Source organism: Salvelinus sp. IW2-2015, linkage group LG12 (assembly GCF_002910315.2).
Source record: "Salvelinus sp. IW2-2015 linkage group LG12, ASM291031v2, whole genome shotgun sequence".
Taxonomy (NCBI): Eukaryota; Metazoa; Chordata; class Actinopteri; order Salmoniformes; family Salmonidae; genus Salvelinus; species Salvelinus sp. IW2-2015.
The window spans coordinates 1,604,583-1,628,220 of record NC_036852.1 but is presented as its reverse complement, the minus strand read 5'-3'; the positions used below and the strand labels follow the sequence as shown (position 1 = coordinate 1,628,220).

The 23,638-nt window shown below is 43.8% G+C and overlaps 2 protein-coding genes across 4 annotated transcripts in view; one reads left to right on the top strand and one right to left on the bottom strand.

Annotated features, from left to right (window-relative positions):
- The window catches only part of LOC111971059 (sodium channel protein type 2 subunit alpha-like), a 44,777-nt gene extending 37,584 nt beyond the window's left edge, over positions 1-7,193 (top strand). Inside the window, 9 exon segments of the mRNA XM_070445864.1 lie at positions 8-162; positions 615-788; positions 1,143-1,265; positions 2,191-2,466; positions 3,154-3,207; positions 3,440-3,577; positions 4,124-4,228; positions 4,472-4,742; positions 4,866-7,193. Coding sequence (XP_070301965.1) covers positions 8-162; positions 615-788; positions 1,143-1,265; positions 2,191-2,466; positions 3,154-3,207; positions 3,440-3,577; positions 4,124-4,228; positions 4,472-4,742; positions 4,866-6,067 — 2,498 coding nt within the window. The 3' untranslated portion in view covers positions 6,068-7,193.
- A 3,912-nt stretch (positions 7,194-11,105) lies between these two features.
- Positions 11,106-23,638, bottom strand: part of LOC111970863 (cysteine/serine-rich nuclear protein 3-like) — a 40,830-nt gene continuing 28,297 nt past the window's right edge. For 2 of the 3 annotated variants that reach the window (XM_070445906.1, XM_070445905.1), the window contains 2 exons: positions 15,270-15,581; positions 11,106-15,033 (listed from right to left, as the gene is read on the bottom strand). In XM_070445906.1, coding sequence (XP_070302007.1) covers positions 14,026-15,033; positions 15,270-15,581 — 1,320 coding nt within the window. In that variant the 3' untranslated portion in view covers positions 11,106-14,025. The remainder of the gene's footprint in view (positions 15,034-15,269; positions 15,582-23,638) is intronic. The other variant, XM_023997586.2, reaches the window with a different exon arrangement.

Sequence of the window (23,638 nt, the reverse complement as noted above, 5' to 3'; positions counted from 1 at the left end):
CTCCCAGGCTGTGTGCTCAGGTTCCAGTGTTGCCAGGTGAACGTTGAGGAGGGCAAGTGGAAGATGTGGTGGACCTTGAGGAAGACGTGTTTCATCATCGTGGAACACAACTGGTTCGAGACCTTAATCATTTTCATGATCCTGCTCAGCAGTGGCYCTCTGGTGAGTGGCTGCTGCTCACRTGGCCTGTGTAATGTTGRACCGCTCCTTTAAGAAAAGTCAAGTAAACGTGTGCTCTAGTTGTCTTTACATCACAATGTGAGTGTCAAATAATTACAGTCTGCTTACTTTGATGTAGAGTGAAGATGAGCTTTATGGCTTCTTGGTTAGCCTGACACTTCTGTTTTGAAGTGAAAACTGAAACGTTGATTGGTCAGAATGTACTCATCAGTAGGGTTGAGTCCGGACAGGGAAAACTCTGATCCATATGCATAACTAGGGCCCAGAGTATTTCCTGGTCATGTCTTGTGGTTCAGAAAAAACTCAGAGCCCTACAATTTACAAAAAAAAACAAAAAACTATGTGACTCAAAACACTTGACAAACATGACCTTAGCCCAGACCTCAGGCACTATCAACTATCTGATGCTTGATTTCTCGTTTGTCTCTGTGTAGGCGTTTGAAGACATTTACATAGAACAGCGGAAGACCATTAAAATTGTGCTGGAGTACGCAGACAAAGTCTTCACCTATATCTTCATCCTGGAGATGCTGCTGAAGTGGGTGGCCTATGGATTCAAGAAGTACTTCACCAACGCCTGGTGTTGGCTGGACTTCCTCATTGTTGATGTATGTATTTGCTGGAGTTGTATTCCGAACTCCGTGCACACGCGATGACCTTGAACACGCTTTGTCAGCAGATTAATTCAAATCTAAGCTTTGGATAGCAATTTAAAGTGATTTGATTAATTTTGTGATTATTCATTTACCAATTGGAATGAATGGAAATTCCATAACATTTTTTACCCATGTACCACACATAGTTCTCCTTCTGCAAATGTCTCTCCTGACATTGCTTATTTCTCTCTCTCTCTCTCTCTCTCGCTCTCTCTCTCTCTGTTTTTTTCTTTCTCTCTCTCTCTCTCTCTTTGTTTTTTTCTCTCTGTTTTTCTTTCTCTCTCTCCGTCTCTCTCTCTCTCTCAGGTGTCTCTGGTGAGCTTGGTAGCCAATGCGTTAGGCTACTCTGAGCTGAGTGCCATTAAATCCCTACGAACACTGCGGGCCTTAAGACCCCTGAGGGCCTTGTCACGGTTCGAGGGCATGAGGGTAAGGGTTACTGGAGAACATGTTTCGTGCTGAACTGCAATCAGAAAGAGCCTCTCAAGCAGCTTTTAMGATATTTGTTATGATAAAGTCCACTGCGATTGAGTCTTTTGAAAATAACTAAATGTCATAACTAAATGTAACTTATTTTAGGAGACGAAMGCCTTGTTACATTTGACATCTTGTAGCATTCTTAGCCACAGTCCTTTTTAAATGGCTGAGGCTTCTAGAAGGAGGAAAATAGACACCAGTGATGTATTTTAAATGGGCGCATGCCCGTGTACAGAACTAGATTTCGAGATATGTCTCTCGTGTGTATCTGCATGACTTTCTCCACATTGTGTCGATAGATTCTAACATTGCTCTGCCTCGATGTTGCTTGTGTGGGGCCTTTTGATGTGTAATTATTTTCTTTGTGTGTCTTTTCATTTACAGTAAACACTGTTGTGACTTCATCCTGACTCTTCTAAGGTTTTTTCTGTTTTGCTTTTTAACTTTGAGTGCTTAAATGTGCTCTGTCGCCACTCCTTTGAAAGAGCATTTCCTTCCTTTTCCTTTCCTTAAATAGTTAACTGTCAAACTCTTGTGGTAGTGCTCGTAACATGCTTTGTACTAAAAATAACATAGTGAAAATACTGTACACATATTCTCATGTGTTCCTTAACCTAACACAATATTTAAATATTACCACCGCTATTCACCCTCCCTATACGTTATTATATTATTATTGCATATGTTATTATCTATGGTAACCAGGATTCTTGGATAAGCCTAGAAATACATGTTTTCTTGAGTAACAAGAGTGTGCATTTCAGCTTCGACTTTATCTCACTCAACACATTGTCACATTACTCTCTAGTCCTATCCAGAGAAACCTCAGAGAACCGCTTTGATCGAGCCCTCTAACCGTGTCATCTTTGATTGACAGGTGGTGGTGAACGCCCTCCTGGGTGCCATTCCGTCCATCATGAACGTGCTGCTGGTGTGCCTCATCTTCTGGCTCATCTTCAGCATCATGGGTGTCAACCTGTTCGCAGGGAAGTACTACTACTGCGTCAACACCACCAACGACGAGACCTTTCCCATCGAGGTGGTCAACAACAAGAGCGACTGTCTGGCCCTGGCCAATGACAGCGCCCGATGGAAGAATGTCAAGATCAACTTTGATAATGTRGGGGCCGGGTACTTGGCCTTGTTGCAAGTGGTGAGTGGGACAGGCATGAGGACATGGTCAGTTGTCTGTTGGCGTTCAGGAAGATTATGCTTTAAATCTGGTTTAAAAGTGTAGTTATTATGAAATGTGCATATATAATGTTCATTTACACTGAGTGAACAAAACATTAGGAGAACCTGCACTTTCCATGACATAGACTGATCAGATGAATTTGAGTGTGTCAAGAACTGCAACGCTGCTGGATTTTTCATTTTCACCCTCAACAGTTTCTCGTGTGTATCAAGAATGGTCCACCATCCGAAGGACATCCAGCCAATTTTGACACAACTGTGGGAAGCATTGGAGTCAAAATGGGCCAGCATCCCTGTGGAATGCTTTCGACACCTTGCCCCGACAAATTGAGGCTGTTCTGGGGGCAAAGGGGGATGCAACTCAATATTAGGAAGGTGGTCCTGATGTTTTGTACACTCAGTGTATATACCACTTTTGTGCTTTTAAATCAGTGTAGAGTATTTTTTGTTTGAGACATAGCTTAGCACCTTTCACAGAGTGTTCATTTCATATTTTCTACCTGCTACCAAAATAGCTCTCCTTAACCAAAAGTAGTGGAGCGGAGCCTGACTGCAAGGCTGCAGCAAAGGAACAGGGAAGTCAGATGTAAGTAACCACTTGAGAGTGACCCCTCGGAGAGTAATTCATTCTGTTCTCTGCTCCTAGGCAACGTTTAAAGGTTGGATGGACATCATGTACGCAGCTGTGGACTCTCGTAATGTACGTGTTTCTTTGGGGCTCGGGTCATGGAGAATGGCTGACAGTTTAAAGTCCGGTTGACTCTTGTATTTAAGGTTTTGAGTTGACATTTRTTTTATTGGAATGTTGGTGTTTTTATGGCTTTCGTAAAAAAATGGTTATTCCCWTAGGAATGTCCTGTAAATAAGGGTTTGACTTGAATATGTGCAATGATGAAACATTTTGCTGTATATCTTTCTTGTTTGTGTTTCAGGTGGAACTTCAGCCCCAATATGAACAGAACCTCTACATGTATCTGTACTTTGTCATCTTCATCATCTTTGGCTCCTTCTTCACTCTCAACCTCTTCATTGGTGTCATCATTGACAACTTCAACCAACAGAAGAAAAAGATACGTATTCTGTAGTGACCAGGTGTTCGTATACACTGCGATATCGATAGCTCAGTGTTTTGTCAAACCTGCTGCTAGCTGAAGTCTTATTCTAAATACACAGGCATACGAGTTACACACACACACACACACACACACACACACACACACACACAACACACACACACACACACACACACCACACACACACACACACACACACACACACACACACACACACACACACACACACACACACACACACAACACACCACACACACACACACACACATTCACCTTCCAGTCGTTAAGAGAGCTAACACTGTGAATGCAGTCTCCGTGATACAAGAAACAGAGGAGACAAGAGAAAAGAAAGACAGGCACAGGAGGAAAGGAGAGAGCTAAAATAGCCTGAGAGATATCGAGAGGAGAGGGATGAGAGAGAGAGATCGGAAAAGCGCGCCTAGCCCTGACTAACAATGACTGAAAGAAACTTGAGAGAGAGAGAGAGACGCTCTGGTGTACGTGTGTTAGCTTTTTACCAGGTTTGTATTGTTCCCTATAAACTTTGGAGGTCAGGACATCTTCATGACAGAGGAACAGAAGAAATACTACAATGCCATGAAGAAGCTTGGCTCCAAGAAACCCCAGAAGCCTATTCCCAGGCCAACGGTTTGACACTGATATTGATACCTGTTGATATTACAATAACCATTCAACCAAGCAGTAGCTCAATATTTAAGACTGATTAAGAATGAATATTTAAGATTGATTTCTCAAAGCAAAATAACAACATTTGTAAATCAATATTTATTTGAATTCTCACTGTAATGATCATTAAAAATATATATACTGTATTTATATCGCACTCTACCTCTGTTTCTCTCTCTCCCTTCATCTGTCTTTCCATTCTAGAATGCATTSCAAGGCTGTGTGTTTGACTTCGTAACGAAGCAGGCTTTTGACATTGTCATCATGATCCTCATCTGCCTCAACATGGTCACTATGATGGTGGAAGAGGACGACCAGACACCAGAGAGGGAAAATATCCTCCACTGGATTAACTTTGTCTTTATAGTGCTCTTRACTGGGGAGTGTACGCTCAAAATGATATCCCTCCGCCATTACTACTTCACCATTGGCTGGAACGTGTTTGACTTTGTCGTTGTCATCCTTTCAATCGTAGGTAAGAACCCTGACTCTTCATAGTCTTTTGAATCGAAATGTAGCATTCAGAATAAATGTTTGGAGCTGTAACCGAGAAATTGTATGTGTTTAATTGGTGTGGTTTTTGTCTCTGTCCTTACAGGTATGTTTTTATCAGAATTGATTGAGAAGTACTTTGTTTCCCCAACGTTATTCCGAGTCATCCGACTTGCCAGAATCGGCCGCATCCTKCGTCTCATCAAGGGCGCRAAGGGCATCCGGACGCTTTTGTTCGCCTTGATGATGTCACTTCCTGCCCTGTTTAACATTGGCCTCCTGCTCTTCCTGGTCATGTTCATCTACGCCATCTTCGGCATGTCCAACTTCGCCTACGTCAAGCACGAGGCGGGAATCGARGACATGTTCAACTTCGAGACGTTCGGCAACAGCATGCTCTGCCTGTTCCAGATCACCACGTCGGCGGGCTGGGACGGCCTCCTGGCGCCCATTCTCAACAAGAAGGAGCCCGACTGTGACAGCCAGATGGAGCACCCYGGCACCTTGTACCGGGGAAACTGCGGCAACCCGCCAGTGGCCATGTTCTTCTTCGTCAGCTACATCATCATCTGTTTCCTCATCGTGGTCAACATGTACATRGCRGTCATCCTSGAGAACTTCAGCGTGGCCACCGAGGAGTCGGCCGAGCCGCTGAGCGAGGACGACTTTGAGATGTTCTARGAGGTGTGGGAGCGCTTCGACCCGGACGCCACMCAGTTCGTGGAGTACSACAAGCTGTCGGACTTTGCAGACGCGTTGGACCCGCCGCTGCGAATGGCCAAGCCCAACCACATCCAGCTGATCAAAATGGATCTGCCCATGGTCAGCGGGGAGCGCATCCACTGCCTTGACATCCTGTTTGCCTTCACCAAGCGTGTCCTGGGAGAGGGRGAAGGCTTGGACCTCCTCCGGGGCCAGATGGAGGAGCGCTTCATGGCCTCCAACCCCTCCAAAGTCTCCTARGAACCCATCACCAGTACCCTGCGGCGCAAGCAGGAAGACATGTCTGCCTTGGTGATCCAGAGGTCATTCAGGCGCTACCTGGCCCGACTCGCTCTGAAGAAAGCAGCAGAGCTCTACAAGAAGCAGCCTAAAGGCAGTGTGATGTATGAGCTGGAGGACAAGGAGGTGCTGGTGATAGGACAGTCCGCGGACAACTCCACCCTCACTGAGAAAACGGACATGACGCCCTCCACCGCCTCGCTGCCTTCGTACAACAGTGCCACAAATTTGGAAAAGGACCAATATGAGAAGGAAAAGAGGGAGAAAGAGAACAGAGACAAAGATCTGAGAGAGCAAAATAAATAAGCGAACAAAAGGACAAATGATGAGTACTAAGACGTTCGCTTTGAAGAAAAACGTGTTTACAGATTTGGAGGACCGATGTATGCTAATGTCTTGGTGGAGGGGGTGTGGTGGTGTTGGGTGCTAGGCCAAACTGATGTGTAGCTAGCTAAGGCTGAGGCCTGAGAGCAGGATTGGAGCCATTTAAGGGGACTGTTCCAGGGGGTTACATAGTTACAAGGCAGGGGAAGATAGCCGCTTGTTATGTATCACTGCCAGGAGTAAGTGAAAGACGGCAACTCAAAAAGCCATTGCGAAACCGCTTGTGATTTTCTGTAGAGTGTTACTATCTGACACACATGAGTATACTGTGAAGTTTTCTGTAGCTAGTGCTGCTGCTACCATTATACATCCAGTGTCTTGAATAACGATCGCCGTGTTACTTAAGGTTCTTGCATTTTTGTATAATTTCATTTTTTTAATGGTAAGGAATGTTTTATCGTGTAATTGTGAGAATGTGTCCYCTGCTTTTCACGGTTGTAAAAACACCATGTACAGCAAAACTCAGCGACTAAACAAATCCATGTTCCAACACTAATGCCACATACGTTTTGTTACTCCCAGAACTCTTTGTGCTCAGGCCAAGGTTTTGTGTATCCCTCTGGGAATAAGCATAGGTACTGTATATGTAACTAACCGGGTCTCCTGCACACCACAAGACTGTGCTAGCCCGCTGAGGTAAGGTCTGAGACTTAGCTCGGGGAGCTAACCCAGGTCTTCAGGTCTCAGGCAAGGTTACTCATCACGTGAACGTTACATTATGCACAAGCTTAATTCCACAACCTATCATCGGTGACACTTGGTAAAGATATATCTTGTACATCTATATGAATTGCTGTTGTTCTCCCCTCGCTGTTTCTATGAACATGCCCACGGACACAGAGATCCTGAATGTATGTCAACAGATTCATTGAGAGGGATTCAATGAGATCTTCATTTTCGTAGACATTCATTGTCATAAAGCAATGTGTCCGACAGATGTATTTCAATATCTCTCTCTCTCTCTCTCTCCACTCCTTGTTTCTGTCGAAGCACTCTTGTAAAGAAAGATGACTAACAAAAATATAATAAAGGGAACACATTGATGGTCTTTTTCCAAAGATGTCTAACTCCATTATAATATGTGCATATGACACCTGGCGTTGAGTTTAGCACTCGTCTGTACTGCACACTGTACTCATAGTTCATTCATTATTTGAATTCAAAGCCTGATTCTTTCAACATAGTGATTTGGTTCGATTTATAAATAGTATGGTGTACTATATGGACCCACAGTTTGCATAACACTTCCATTTGATGTAAGAGCACTTTTGATCTTTTCATGGCCACCCCCCAATGGGTATTATGTGAGCATATGTGTGTGTGTGCGCAAACACGTGTGTGTGCGTCCGTGCAGGCACGCGCGTGTGTGTGCGTGAAAGTGTGTGTGACTGGGGTCTACGGTTTACTTGTATTACAAGTATTATAAATAGCACTTCTACTGTAGCTACTGTTGCTTTTAAAAGTAACTTTTAGGTTGCCATTTTTCTACAACTTGTTTTACAATCTGCACACATTGACACATGAAACAGTTGTATGGTCCACATTTCTGTAGATATGAAACATAAAGCAATCGGCAGCCATTTTCCCTTCAGCTAGTATGTTAGTGAAGGGCATGCAGGTCAGGACTAGTATCAGTTCATCTGCTAACATGAATTAAAACATTCAAAAGAATAAAGAACACACCTGTTACCTTCCTCTTTTAAGCTCTATCAGAAAGTATGACGATTGCTGGATATTTGGTTGACGGGATCATCCATGTGGTTGAATTTCATGTTACACTGAAATGTATATACATTTGCAAATGTGTGATGAGTGACATTTTTGCTAGAACCAAAGATGTGACCACAAAACACAAAATCAAGATTTCCAAAATAAAACCGATTTTGGAAAGCATACTTTGTACACAGAATATTTTCAATCAGATTAAACTGTTGCGTTATGCAATCTATTGTTAGCATGTTGAATGGTCAATAGGCAGCAGGGAGACATATATCAGCTGTATACAGAGGGAGAGAGATTGAGATTACCCCCACCCTTACCGCCTCAAAACACTTTGCTGAACCTGCCGCCAGATWCTCCCCTGCTGTTGCTTGGCAACCTTACATCACAGCTCCCCCGCTTTTGATTGATCAGTAGTGTCTCCCAACTGCCTACCCACAATACCTTACTGCGAGCAGGCATACCCTTCCCAACCCCTGTCCTTCCCTCCTTCCCTGCATCAGAAAAAAACACCATGATCAGAAGCCATATAATACACTTATTATACTGTACAGTATTACAGTATATGCATAGTATCGATGAACTGCCTTCATATCCCTGTGCTTTAATCCATACAAGTCCTTTGTGTGCTCAGCACCTGCTGTAGTGGGGGTCTGTTTGAGTAAATGTTAGTTTAATACACACCCATAGGCAATAAGACATGACAAGGTCCCCATACAGGAACAGATTAGCCTGTGTGAGGGGGGAAGACAGGACCACTTTATACCCTAACCTGCCTGCCACCAAAGAGAGGAGTCCCTGCAAAACAAGGTCAGTGGCTCCACCTAGAGGCGGGGAGACGCACGACCAGTCTGGGTAGCACTTCTGGCTGATTTCAAGGAGATTTTCAGTAAACATGTTCTATGAGTGCTTGTTGACTGGCTCAAATCACGCAGTAGGCTGAACTTATGCGCTCAATTAAGTACTCAAATTATGTCATTATAGTAGGTTATTATGTCTGTTCAACTCTTGAGAATAATTTCCATGATTACCTAGKAATAGTTGCTCAGCAACAGCACAAAAGGGCAATAAACAATAACCCCACATAGGCAAACACAGTAAGCAAGGGAATTTTGGTTTTGTCATCAAGTTCCATTGAGTCAAACCGTACAACCTATTATAATTTATTGTACTTGTATTATGTAATTTTAAGAATATTTTAATGAATGTAATAATGATTATTTCAGTGTTGTTACTTAACTCCTCATTAATCCATAATTTAGTCATGATTAAATTTGTTGTCAACTATCCAGGTGTAGAGGTATAGCACAGGGCTGACATCTCAAGAACACCAGAGTAGACTGACTGATCTGACAGTCAGTTTAAAACTAAAACTAACCTTGTTCCTAATGTATTTTCGGGAATATTTCTCAATTCACTACAATCACTACTTTTGAAGGTATGAACAAGAACAGAATCGTATTAACTATAACTGACTTTATACTAAATAACAATACATACAGTGCCTTCAGAAAGTATTCAGYCCCCTTGACTTTTTCCACATACAGCCTTATTCAAAAATGGATTAATWAAAAAAAAATCCTCAGCAATCTACACACAATACCCCATAATGACATCACAATACCCCATAATGACATCACAATACCCCATAATGACAAAGCAAAAACAGACACTTTTGAAAATACATTAAACATAAACTGAAATAGCTTATTTACATAAGTATTCAGACCCTTTGCTATGAGACTCATGTTTCCATTGATCATCCTTGAGATGTTTCTACAACTTGAATGGAGTCCACCTGTGGTAAATTCAATTGATTGGAAATGATTTGGAAAGGCACACACCTGTCTATATAAGGTCCCACAGTTGACAGTGCATGTCAGAGCAAAAACCAAGCCATGAGGTCGAAGGAATTGTCAGTAGAGCTCAGAGACAGGATTATGTTGAGGCACAGATCTGAGGAAGGGTACCAAACAATTTCTGCAGCATTGAAGGTCCCCAAGAACACAGTGGCCTTCATCATTCTTAAATGGAAGAAGTTTGGAACCACCAAGACTCTTCGTAGAGCTGGCCGCCCGGCCAAACTGAGCAATCGTGGAGAAGGGCCTTGGTCAGGGAGGTGACCAAGAACCCAATGGTCACTGACAGAGGTCTAGAGTTCCTCTGTGGAGATGGAAGAACCTTCCTGAAGGACAACCATCTCTGCAGCACTCCACCAATCACGCCTTTATGGTAGAGTGGCCAGACAGAAGCCACACCAAAGTAAAAGGCATATGACAGCCCACTTGGTTTGCCAAAAGGCACCTAAAGACTCTCAGACCATGAGGAACAAGATTCTCTGGTCTGATGAAACCAAGATTCAACTCTTTGGCCTGAATGCCAAGCATCACGTCTGGAGAAAACCTGGCAGAATCCCTACAGTGAAGCATGGTGGTGACAGCATCATGCTGTGGGGGTGTTTTTCAGCGGCAGGGACTGGGAGATTAGTCAGGATCGAGGCAAAGATTAACAGAGGAAAGCACAGAGATCCTTGATGAAAACCTGCTCCAGAGCGTTCAGGACCTCAGACTGGGGGGCGAAGGTTCACCTTCCAACAGGACAATGACCCTAAGCACACAGCCAAGACAACGCAGGAGTGGCTTCAGGACAAACTCTCTGAATGTCCTTGAGTGGCCCAGACAGAGCCTAAAAAACGTTTTTTCTTTGTCATTATGTGTGTGTAGATTGATTGTTGGATTGTTTTTTTAATCACTTTTAGAAAAAGGCTGTAACCTAACAAAATGTGGAAATAATCAAGGCGTCTGAATACTTTCCGAAGGCACTGTACATCCTGGAATAATCAGCTGCTGAGACAACACTGAAAGAACTCCTCAAATTCATTACATAATGTAGAGGTCTTGAGCGCAAGACAGCAGTCTTAGCTATGTGTTACCCTGGGAAACAGACACATTCCGGAGAATCCATCTCACTCTGACTCTGTGGGCGGGACAGACAACATGGTACTGGTTTTCTCTAGGGATTTCAGAGGCTACATTTGGAACTGAAAAATGGGTGTTGACAGACTTAAAAAAAAAAAAAAAAACTATAAACTGAAACAGCCGTTGATTTAGGATGTACATTTAGTCTTCCTTTAATAATTCCAACAATACATTACATTTCTGATATGTATGATTCATCTTGACAAAATGTCAAGGTCATAATAATCRGCAACCAAAATGATTGACAAGGGACACAATTATTCCATTGGTTATTTATTCTCAAAGTCTGATGTTTGTGGAAAAGGAACAAATGGTGGTGTAAAAAAGAAGAGACAGAGAATATCTATTTTAGGCCCCCAGTTCTACGCAGTCTTGATAAACAAAGAGACATTCTGGAACAAAACTAAACAGAACAGGAAGGCCGTGTCCCAAATACCCTATAATGGTACGACTTCCTTGTTAAAAAGAAGTGCASTATATAGGGAATAAGGTGCCATTTGGGACAAAGACAAAAACAACATGAGCTCTGTGAACTTCAAGGCCTTCATGACYCAACAGACTGCTGCGAGAATAAACCACAATAAAATACCCAGTTTCACATTGGCCACAATATAGACTAGCAAATCATATCTACAGCAGAATAGCAGAGACTGGTACAGACGCAGCTTACTTCACTATAGATCACCTGAACATGAACGCTTTGGCACCCTRACGCCGTACACCACCTCATTGGCTGACGTGATGTGATGTCACAGGATGGGAGAGAGGAGAGGTCATGAGAGCAAGAGAATGTGAGAGAGCAGGAAAGACAGAGAGAGCGAGGAGAACCATAAAGGGGCTAGATGAAGAGACTGGATACATAGAGAAAAGAGAGAGGAGACAAAGAACATGCTGTGATGGAGTAGGTCCATTCCTTCCTCAATCKCTCCAGTACCCCTGCACACTGTAATAACAGTACTGGCACRGTACTGARCTGTATATAAGAACGTTATATAACTCTATTCTCCTGTTTCTTTTCTTTTTTTCTTCTGTCGCATTTCACGTGTTTTATTTCTTATCTGTATTACTACTGTTATTGCGCATTTTMGGGAAAGAGCCCCCAATTAAGGTTCTCTCTGTACTGTTTTACACCTGCTGTATCCTYTGCATGTGACAATAAAACTTGATAACAAATCATAATAGCAGCACTGAAAATATAGCTTGTCTCATGAAATTGAGCACGACGTTTAAAACGATTTCAAACGACGTACATTTTCCAAGTTTCATGGTCCTTTTGAAAATGGACCTAAATGTAATGGTACGACCAGAGATGATTATACGTCTGTGACTCGAACTACAGTATATTGGAGTGTTGTCCAATCTAATGTAAAGTATAAATGTTATTTAATTTGTTTCCTTTTGACATTCTCACTGTATATAAAAAAAAACGTTCATTTTTAAACATTCCTTTTAACAAAACACATGCAAAGTATTCAACATCTATGAGACAACACAAATAAACACGAGACCGACGCTTAATAATTGTAGTACCTCAAAATCGTGTTGATTTGTCATCAATACTAACCACCGCATGCTCTCATTATCAAAACATACATAATATTACATAAACTTTGTATAGGCATAAATAAACTGCAGCTATATACATTTTCCAGTTGACTCCATATAAAAGTTCAATCCACTAAGGCTGTGACTATACCAGTATTGCAATTTTTTTCCCATGGCATTTTTTTTTTTTTTTACACGAAGCAGACAAAACTCTTTGGTCTTTTAAAAACCTGCTTTATGTAAATAATCTGTGCTATAGCATGGAAAATAAATACATGTGACTCTGGGTGACAACARAATGTMTYTTTCCAACATTAGGGCTGTTTTTCTAAAGAAGTGAAATCCGCTTTGTGTTTTGTTTCTTTGCCACGCTACCAACAAGTATCGCGTTACTGATATCGTCCGAGCCCTAGCGTCTATCTTAGTTCATTCATTTAACTCAAATCAGATGATCTTTTCATTTRCCCATTCGACATGGTTATACTGTTGAAATAAGGAATCATTGTTTAATTTGAACTATTTCACAGTCATTGTCCAATACCTGTTAGAGATTCAGATCCAGGACATGGAAACTGTGTGTGCAATAATGTGCAAAGATCCTTCTGAGGCAAAACCCCACAACTTGCCTTTGCAACCTAATCGTTCACTTTAAAAAGGTACATTCATCAGGGTGTTTAAAACAACAAACACTGTCCTTCAGGTTCTATTCAATCAAACGGACCACCCAGTTTCTAGGATAGGTCAAAAACAGCATTATTCCTGTACAGAAAATGAATTGGTATTGACATCATGTAGTTTCACTGGTAAAGGGATACTTCAGGATTTCGGCAATGAAGCCCGTTATCTACTTCCCCAGTCCGATGAACTCATGGATACCATCTTTATGTCCCTGCATCCTTCATCCAGTACGAAGGAAGTTAGAGGTAGTTTTGCAAGCCAATGCTAACTAGTGTTAGTGCAATGATTGGAAGTCTATGGTCACAGCTAGCATCTGGTACCATAGACTTCCAGTCATTGCGCTAACGCTAGTTAGCAACTTCTTTCAAACTACATGCAGAGACACAAAAATGTTCAACTGGATCTGGGGAAGTCAATAAAGGGCTTCATTGCCAACATCCTGAAGTATCCCTTTGATTAAGTTGGTCAGCACATTCATCCAAATGTGCATACTTGCTGCAAAGGAATGCTAATTTAACTTATCACACTAACCAGTTTCATTGAACTTGCCACACGTCTACCTGACACTGCTAGTGACTAGTGTTAGTCTCTAGAATTGGTGGATCCCTTTTATTCTCAGGCAAGAGAGGACGCCTCAGCCAGCCCGTTGAAAGACCCCTGGCTTTGCTGCTTCTCAGTCCCCACAGATACCTCAGACCGTGTGCTATTCTTCAGGGACGTGTAATATCATTACCGTTCATGTCTGTCTGAAAGGCAGATTGACAATTATTGTCATAAGTCTTGTCCTGGAGGCAGAACTGAGCGATTTCCCCTTAGACAGGCCATCTGCTGAGTCAAAATTGTCTATATTATAAAAATGAATGAAAACAAAAATGTGCTTTTGATCTTAAGGTTAGGGTTAGGCATTAGGGTTAGCAGTGTGGTTACGTTTAGGGTTAAGGTTAGGTTTAAAATCAGATTTTATGACTTTGTGGCTGTGCCAGCTAGTGACCACTCCGCAGAGCTGCCTCTAGAACAAGATTCATGATGAAAAACGCTGACCTGCGTCTGAAAGGGCTGCTCATGGTGTAGTGTACTAGTCTCCCCACTGTGGGGAGTGTTGCTCTGCTGCGGGGCTGAGGAACAGGCGTTGGCTGCTGGTGCTTTGTCAGTGTGGGGAAAATGCATATACAGTCCCTCTATCTGGCTGAGGTGGTCTMTGTGRYGCTCGGAGGTGGTTTTAGGCTGCTCCTGTGACACGACCGTGGGGCCATCGGTGGCCCCCTGCCTGTTGGGGAGTGAGAGGAGTGAGGGAGCTTCACTAGGYGCTTTGGGTGTGGGGTTCAGGTTGGCTGAGTTGTCCATCTGGTAGTACCCTGATGAAGGGTTGTGGTAGTATGAGTTGGGGTTAGCGTGGTTGGTGTTGGTGTGTGTCCCATCAGTGTAACCCAACACAGAGGAGAGAGAAACCACCTCTGTGTGAGAGACTGGGGGTCCACTCACCCCCTCCTCCATAGACTCACAGTCATCTTCCTCCTCCTCCTCCTCTTCCTCCTCAGAGTCACTAGTGTGCAGGCTGTCGGTGCTGCAGTCCGAGAGGCCGCTACATAAACTACTACCATCGTCCTCATCCTCGTACTCCTCCTCATCATCTTCCTCATCTTCGTCCACTTCCTCTTCCAGATGCTGCTCTGTGTCGCTGGTGCTCGGCAGGTGCATGATGGGAGCCTGCAGGACTGGGATGTTGTCAGACATCAGGGGGTACTGCAGAGCACGCTGGACAGGGACGTTGACTGGTAGTTCTCCATGGTAACCATTGCCATTGGTGACCTGCGGTTGTTGTTGTTGCTCGCGGCTCTTTTCCAGCTCCAGCTTCATGATGGTGTGCAGGAAGTGGGTGCGAACACGGATGGGGTTGAACTCGATGCGGCCTGTGCTGTTACTGCAGCCCTCCTTGCTGCAACCGCACGGGAATGACATTCGATCTACCTGTACAGACAGACAACCAACGCCTCAGTTAGCCTCCAATACTGGACGGTTCCCGTTTCCAATGAATAACGAACACATAGACAGATGCATAAGCATAGCAGACGGTCAAACAGACAGACAGGCAAAAAGACAGGCAAACAGCCAGGCAAACAGCCAGCCAGCCAATAGCGGGCCAGCTAGCCAGCCATCACTTAACAGGCAAACATACTGACAGAGGTAATTCAGGAGACCCTCACCACAGCTCCATTTACCTGGCACTTGATGCCGGCCAGGCTGCAAGCGCAGGTCGCGGGGTGGCACAGCCCCCTGCAGTCACAGCCGCACTCCTCCCGGGACACCCGGATGGCCCGCAGCTCGTGCTTCTCCTCCACGTCGATGCGTCGAACCCCGGACGCCCGGAGGAGAGCGCGGCGCCGCCTGGTGGTCATCGGCTGCAGGAAGAAGTACTCGTCCACCTCTGTGTTGTCCAGGTCGATGTCGTCCTCTGAGATGTCGTCCAGGGTCAGCGACTCGGCCTCGTCCGACTCCACAGTGCCATTATTGGTCAGCTGGAGGAAAAACACACGAGTAGATGGTGATGCTCTCTAGTGATGCACACTGAGTATACCGAACACCTTCCTAATACTGACCGCTTGTGTTAGCGCATCCCCTTGTGTTGGATTAGAATCACTGCGATAACGCACCTTAGAGTGCTAGTGAATACACTGAAGAAATACATTATAAGGAATGTAAAGGTCATTTTGACTAGAAAGGACTGTGGCACTCAGGTTATTCATGTGATTTGTCATTAACCTTGAATTCATAACCTAGTCCTAATGCTACCCTGCTTTCCTGGTTATCCCCGGCTTACAAATGGGAAAACATTCCTTCCTCATCTCTCTGCTATGTTAGCTGATTTCTAGCACAAAAAGAGCTGCCATGCTACACATCGATGGACAATGTAATGCACTTGGAGAAGTGCCACTGTGAATGCTTTATGCAATCTATTATTAATAAACTGCATTTGCCACTGCACTGCTGGATACTTCAATACAAAGGCATTAAAGGCACAGTCCAAACGTTTAGTTAGACGGAGTTGACTACCTTTAGTTTGATGGAGTTGACTAGGCAGAGTTGATTACTTTGAGTTAGATTCATTTGACTACCTTTAGTTATATGGAATTGACTAAAGTTGACTAGCTTTAGTTTGATGGAGGACTAAAGTTGATTACCTTTAGGTTGATGGCGTTGACTAAAGTTGACTACCATTAGTTTGATGGAGTTGACTACCTTTAGTTAGACAGAGTTCACTACCGTTAGTTGGACTAATGGTTCCCAAACTTGGGGTCGCGACCCCATGTGGGGTCACCTGATATGAAAATGGGGTAGCGGGAGAATTTCCAAAATCCTGAAGAAAAACAATGTACACTAGCGTTCAAATGTTTGGGGTCACTTAGAGAATTCCTTGTTTTTGAAAGAAAAGCAAATGTTTTGTCCATTAAAATAACATCAAATTGATCAGAAATACAGTGTAGACATTGTTAATGTTGTAAATAACTATTGTAGCTGGAAACGGCAGATTTTTTATGGAATATCTACATAGGTGTACAGAGGCCCATTATCAGAAACCATCACTCCTGTGTTCCAATGGCACGTTGTGTTAGCTAATCCAAATTTATCATTTTAAAAGGCTAATTGATCATTAGAAAACCGTTTTGCAATTATGTTAGCACAGCTGAAAACTGTTGTCCTGATTAAAGAAGCAATAAAACTGGCCTTCTTTAGACTAGTTGAGTATCTGGAGCATCAGCATTTGTGGGTTCGATTACAGTTGATTAGGCCATTTACACATTAACAATGTCTACACTGTATTTCTAATCAATTTGATGTTATTTTAATGGACAAAACATTTGCTTTTCTTTCAAAAACAAGGAATTCTCTAAGTGACCCCAAACTTTTGAACGTAGTGTAATGTTTTAAATGATGTCAACCTTTTTGTTAAAGGTGCAAATCTGTAATTTATTTTCTGGTTAAGTTGGCTGCTACAGTCCTTGGTTAAATTATTTTTGTTGTTGTTGTTGCTCTTAGGTCAAATGTATTTACGTCCAGGTCCACTGGGGAAGTAACGGATTCGTTGGGCTCTAGGTCCGTGTGTCAAACTCCATTTCACAGAGGGCGCGAGGTGTCTTGTGGTTTTTCACTCCTCCTTGTACGTGTAATTTTTGATTAAGGGTCAGCTAATTAGTAGGTGAATTGGGATTCGCCCACACCCTGGTGTGTTGCTATGATGTGTCATATCATTCGAGACAGGACTAAAACACGCCTGCAGACACTAGGCCCTCCATGGAATGCGTTTGACACCCCTGCCTCTAGTTTTCATGAGCCAGGGGGTGGACCGGCTCACTTGGGGTGACGCTGTCTCATAGAGATTTCTTGTTGACGGTTAATTCCTCAAGTTTGCAAAAAGTGTGATAGCAGTGGTAGCAATGGAGCTTTTCTCTTGTTATCCACTCTTTATTTCATCATCCTCCATTTTCCTCTGTGTTATCACTCTTTTATTCATCATCCATCCATTTTCTCTGTGTTTTTTCACTGCTTTTATTCATCCATCCCATCATTTTTCTCTGTGTTTATCACTCTTTCTTACTCATCAATTCCCATCATTTTCCCATCGGGATTTTACCCTATGCACAATGCCAGTTACAGACGCCAAACGTTTTCTGGCATGCTTCTATGGATCTATTCTCGCCTGTCTACCCATTTGGACGTAAGATTCATCAGACTTCCGTCAGATTCCATCGATTATTCTCCGTGAATAGCTTTATAGGTCAAGCTGTAGACATGTTACCTGTTGAGCTAACATGGGTACACATTCAGCCATTGACCTGTTAATAAATTGCTGTTTAACCAAGAAAAAACCCTACATACAAGTAGTTCTAAAGATTCAGGGAAATTACCTTTCAACTTATTGTCATATCCTACTTTGAAATAACCAGCTAAACTATTAAAACATTGTGAAAATTGTACGTTGCATTCCACGAAGAAGAGGAAGCTTTGTTTTTGTATTGTAACTTTGGGTGATAGAGGCACCCACTTTCACACACACCAGGCTAGACTCAACGAGGTTGTAAAAAAAGCATCTGGTAATGCAGGGCTGAAGGTCAGTCGCTAGAATACTGTGGAAGGGGTGAATCTACACTCTTAAGATGAGGTTACGGTTAGGGTACAGTATTTTTTCGCCCTGGGGTACTTGAAAGATATAAGTGACTCTGTTTTACGTAATCATCGGTCTCTCCGGATATACTGTCCCGTTTTATTAGCCGCGGGGTTCCTTCCGTCATCACCGGACAGGAAGCAAGAACACTCTGAGGAAAGAAGAGGAGGTGTTTGGTTTTCATGATTATGTCACGCACAGCGTAACGTACAAGAAGTCAAGTTCTTTTGTTCTCTCGATTGAAATACTCACATTCAAAGACGGTGCTGTTTCTCTCGCTCCCCAACGTTCTTCGGCTCCATCGTCACTGCTGTGTAATCCCCCCCCCGCCACAGCTCACCACCCCCCCTGACGAACGGCTCTCATGAACTTACACTGACTTTGTGCAAACTGGAAACCGCAGGTATTCCTGAGGGCTTATTTATTGTAATCTGGGGACTTTTTAATTAAGGAATTATCCTTGACAAATGTGCCAAACGTTTTATAAACACTCTCTTCTACTCTTGGATCTTGACTATAACTACTCCTTCATGGAAGGCTCAAGCCCTTCCATGCCTCCTTCAGAAATCCCATTTTGACAGAGAATCCTCACACTCGACAGGCGCCAGCACAGTAGAGCAGGATGAACAGCTTAAACGTCCTCGGCGGTGCACTCGCTGACACCTGCTGTGTGACTTAAATTCTCAGTGTTGGTTTTTAATTTGATCACACCACATGACTCTGGGTAAACTGGTCCCGTGTAGTCAGTGAAAGATACTGGGCGGTTTGTACAACTCGAGATACCAACAGTGTACGCTCAGTGAACCTACTGGGTTCCAACTGGTCTCGTGTGCTCGTGTAATTAGCTTGGGTAAACTGGTCCCAGTGTAGCCAGTGAAATTACTCGGGCCGCTAGGGAACTGGGTCCGAGGGGTAGACTCAAGTGTAAGATACTGTAGCGGCGCTAATGGATTCCCTGTTAGCTACTCAGTGCATACTAGGTAAAACTGGTTCCCCCGTGTAGCTCACCGTGTAATACTGGGAGCGTAAACTGGTCCCCGTAGGAGCTTCAGATGAAATACTGGGGTAAGAAACTGGTACCGACGATGATCTGGGTGTAGGCTCGCGTGATAAGTATCTCGCGGCCCGTAACTTGGACCTGCCTTTGCCTAGTGTAGTCGTTCTGAGATCGGATATATAATGGGGTATTTTAATACTGGTTCCCGTGTAGCTTCCAGGTTGAAATAACTGGGGTCACAACGCTTCTGGTCTCGATTGGTGTAAGTTGTTTCCTGACGCATGAAAGTACTGGGGACACCTGGTGCCGTGTAGCTCGTGTAATACTGGGGAAACTGGTCCCCCGTGGGTAGCTTCAGTGTAATACTGGGGTAAACTTGGATCCTGGGTTGTAGTCAGTGTTAATACTGGGGTAACTGGTCCCGTGTGCTTCGTGTAATCTGGGGTGAAGACTGGTTCCCTGTGGTCGTCAGTGGTAATCGGGGTTGAGATACTGGTCCCGGTGTAGCTCGTGAACTACTGGGGTAAACTGGGTCCGGTGTGCTCGTGTAATACTGGGGTAAAACTGGTCCGTGTAGCTCAGTGTAATACTAGGGTAAACTGGTCCCGTGTTAGCTCGTGGTAATACTGGGGGTCAACTGGTCCCGTGTAGCTCAGTGAAATACGGGGTAAACTGGTCCCGTGTAGCTCAGTGAAATACTGGTAAACTGGTCGTGGTTAGCTCAGTGTAATACTGGGGTAAAACTGTCCGTGAGCTTCAGTGAAATACTGGGTAATGGTCCCGTTAGCTCAGTGAAATACTGGGGTATAACTGGTTCCCGTGGTAGCTCAGTGACATACTGGGGTAAACTGGTCCCCGTGTAGCTCAGTGTAATACTGGGGGTAAACTGGTCCCGTGTAGCTCAGTGAAATACTGGGGGTAAACTGGGTCCCGTGTAGCTCAGTGAAAATACTAGGGTAAATTGGGGTCTGTGTAGCTCAGTGTAGCATACTGGGGTAACTGGTCCCGTGTAGCTGTGTAATACTGGGGTAAACTGGTCCCGTGTAAGCTCAGTGAAATACTGGGGTAAACTGGTCCCGTGTAGTCAGTGAAATACTGGGGTACTGGTCCCCGTGTAGCTCAGTGACATACTGGGGTCAACTGGTCCCGTGTGGCCTCGTGAAATACTAGGGTAACTGGTCCGTGTAGGCTCAGTGTAAATACTGGGGTAAACTGGTCCGTGTTAGCTCAGTGAAATACTGGGGGTCAACTGGTCCCGTGTAGCTGCAAGTGAAATCTGGGTAAACCTGGTCCCGTGTAGCTCAGTGTAATACTGGGGTAATACTGGGCCCGTGTGCTCAGTGTTAATACTGGGGTAATGGTCCCGTGTTGCTCAGTGAAATCTGGGGTAACTGTTGTCCCGTTAGCCTCAGTGGAAATACTGGGTAAACTGGTCCCGTGGTAGCTCAGGTGTAATACTGGGTAAAACTGGTCCGTGTAAGCTCAGTGAATATGGGGTAAACTGGTCCGTGTAGCTCAGTGTAATACTGGGTAAACTGGTCCGTGTAGCTCAGTTGTAATACTGGGTAAACTGGTCCCGTGTAGCTCAGTGTAATTGGGGTAAACTGTCGTGTAGCGCTAGTGTAATATGGGTAAACTGGTCCCGTGTGCTCAGTGTAATTGGGGTAAACTGTCCCGTGTAGCTCAGTGTAATACGGGTAAAACTGGTCCGTGTAGCTCAGTGAAATACCGGGGTAACTGGTTTCCGTGTGCTCAGTGAATACTGGGTATACTGGTCCCGTGTAGCTTCAGTGAAATACTGGGGTAAACTGGTCCCGTGTGCGCTCAGTGTAATACTGGGGTAACTGGTTCCCGTGTAGCTCAGTGAAATACTGGGTAAAACTGGTCCCAGTGTAGCTAGTGTAATACGGGTAAAAGGGTCCGTGTAGCTCAAGTAAATATGGGGTAAACTGGTCCCGTGTAGCTCAGTGTAAAATACTGGGGTAAACTGGTCCGTGTAGCCTCAGTGTAATACTGGGGTAAAACTGGTCCCTTGTAGCTCAGTCGGTAGACGCACCATTTTAGGGTTCTAGATAGCACCTTTTTTCTAAGAGTATAACACTGTAGTGAAAGAAATGTAGTATATACGATAGTAATTCTGGTGGTGGTTTTTTCTAATTGTAATATCTGTACGTATTTAAATATTTTTTGTTGTTGTTGCGACATTACCGTAGCTTTGTACTAAAGTGTTTTAGTTGTTTTGTTGGGTTTTTTTTTTTAAGCATCGAAGTGCTAGGCTTTCTACTTGAGGAAACGACTGGTGAATATTAAAGCAGCAACATCTTCCATAACCTGTAGGTCGGTAGAACTGGAGTCTGAACGGATCATTAGCAGCTTCTGCTCTTTTCTTTAATTACCTTTTATGAAACGTTGATAGGATAACATTGTATGTCATTTTGAATAAGCTACATCATGACTATTCACTTGTACATTATCCTTTTAAAATGTTTGAAGGTAAAATATTCAGAAGTTCTCAATTCGTACATGCTTTTTAGACCACACAATTCTGTGGTATGTGACCTCATATGCGACATCATAATGTGACGTCATACAATGTGACGTCATAGTGGCCATTCATTAATGTGACTCTTAATCGTGACATCTTAATGTGGACATCATAATGTGACCTATATGTGACTTTAATGTGACAGCATCAGTGGGACATCATCAATGTGACATCATAATGTGACCTCATATGTGCCATCTTTCATATATCTGGGTCATGTGGGTTGTGTGTTCTACATCACTATGGCACAGTTTTAAGACATCTCTTGGGCGTTCTACAACACATTATATCATTTCATACAGGTATGGTGCGGTCATCTCAAAATTAATCAATAAAGACCCATTGGTTGTTTGGCGGCCATACGGAATTAGTCTTCTGTCGGGTTATTGTGTAAAATCCTGTGATGGCCCTGTTTACAAATCTTTTTTTAAAACCGTTCTAGCCGTGTGGTGTGAAATGCGGTGCCTTATCAACAAAGTGTAACAATCCATACATAGCTTCCCTCTTCCATGGAATCTATATGGCAAAGCTTCCAACATTTAATGTCAATGGCATATATGGCTGCATTTTTTAAACAATAGTTTGTAGCTGGGTGCTTTCAAAGTGGGTTTAGTTATATATCATTGAAAGGTAATTCATGACGCTTTCAGTCACTTGTCCAAACAAAGTTAAAATGTAATGTTTCTTTTTAAGCAATTTATACCGTTATTCTAATATGTCACCTAAAGTTATGTTGACCTGAACTTTTTCCGCAAATGAGTCTGATTGGATAGCTGTGACTCCTATCTTTCTTAAAGGGTGTGCAGTATGTGATCAATACTTGTTGTCCTGGCTCCCTATGTCTTTAATCACCCCCCACACCACAACACCACACTCATTCCAGCTTAGACTTCCCTGCTAAGGAGGTAAAAAATCTGCAGAAGGGAGGGAGCCCCATGTGGTGAGGATTCTGGGGTGTACCAGGGGTGCCTCCATCTCCAGGTAGAGGCCTCTCACCGCTGAGGTATTGTGATGGAGTTAATGAGATAGGTCATGGCCACCCTCCAGGCAGCCTCCTCTGGCCCCCCACCTGGGCCCTGGCCTCCGCCTGGCCCACCAGATCGCTCGGGAATTCAACTTCCTCACAACTCCTCAGCACTTCTGCATCGGCGACCTGAAGCCCAATAACGTCCTACTGGATGACACCTTAAATGCAAAGGCCAAGTCCCAAGATCCTGAGTCCTCAATAGTGGTGAGATACGTCTGAACATGTGAGGTCATCACTAAACCAACTGGCAGTATACATATTGTACTGAACAGAAATTTCTGTTGAGTCCTATGTGAAGCCCATTCTCTCCACTCTCTTCTCACACCTCACTCCTCTTTCCTCGCTGTCTTCTTCTTAGCTTACAGATTTTGGCCTTGCTGAAGTCTCCCATGATGGTTTGAAGACGCCCCAGAGAGGAGCCTGGGAGAGAAGGAGGCCACTCTAAAGCTACATGCTCCCCTGAGGCTTTTGAATCATCCATATGAACAAACTCGAGCCACTTGACAATCTACAGGTACACACGAGCCAGCGACAGCACTCAGAACGCACCACTGACTCTACAGGTACAACACAGAGAGGAGAGACAGCACTCAGAAGCACACTGACATCTAGGTACAACACACAGAGAGAGACAGCACTCAGAAAAGCACCACTGATATCTACAGGTACACACGAGAGAAGACACGCACTCAGAAAGGCACACGACATCTACACGGTACAACACACAGAGCGCGACAGCACTCAGAAAGCACACTCGACATCTACAGGTACAACAACAGAGAGAGACAGGCAACTCAGAAGGCACACTGAATCTCCAGGTACAACACAGAGAGAGAGACGATC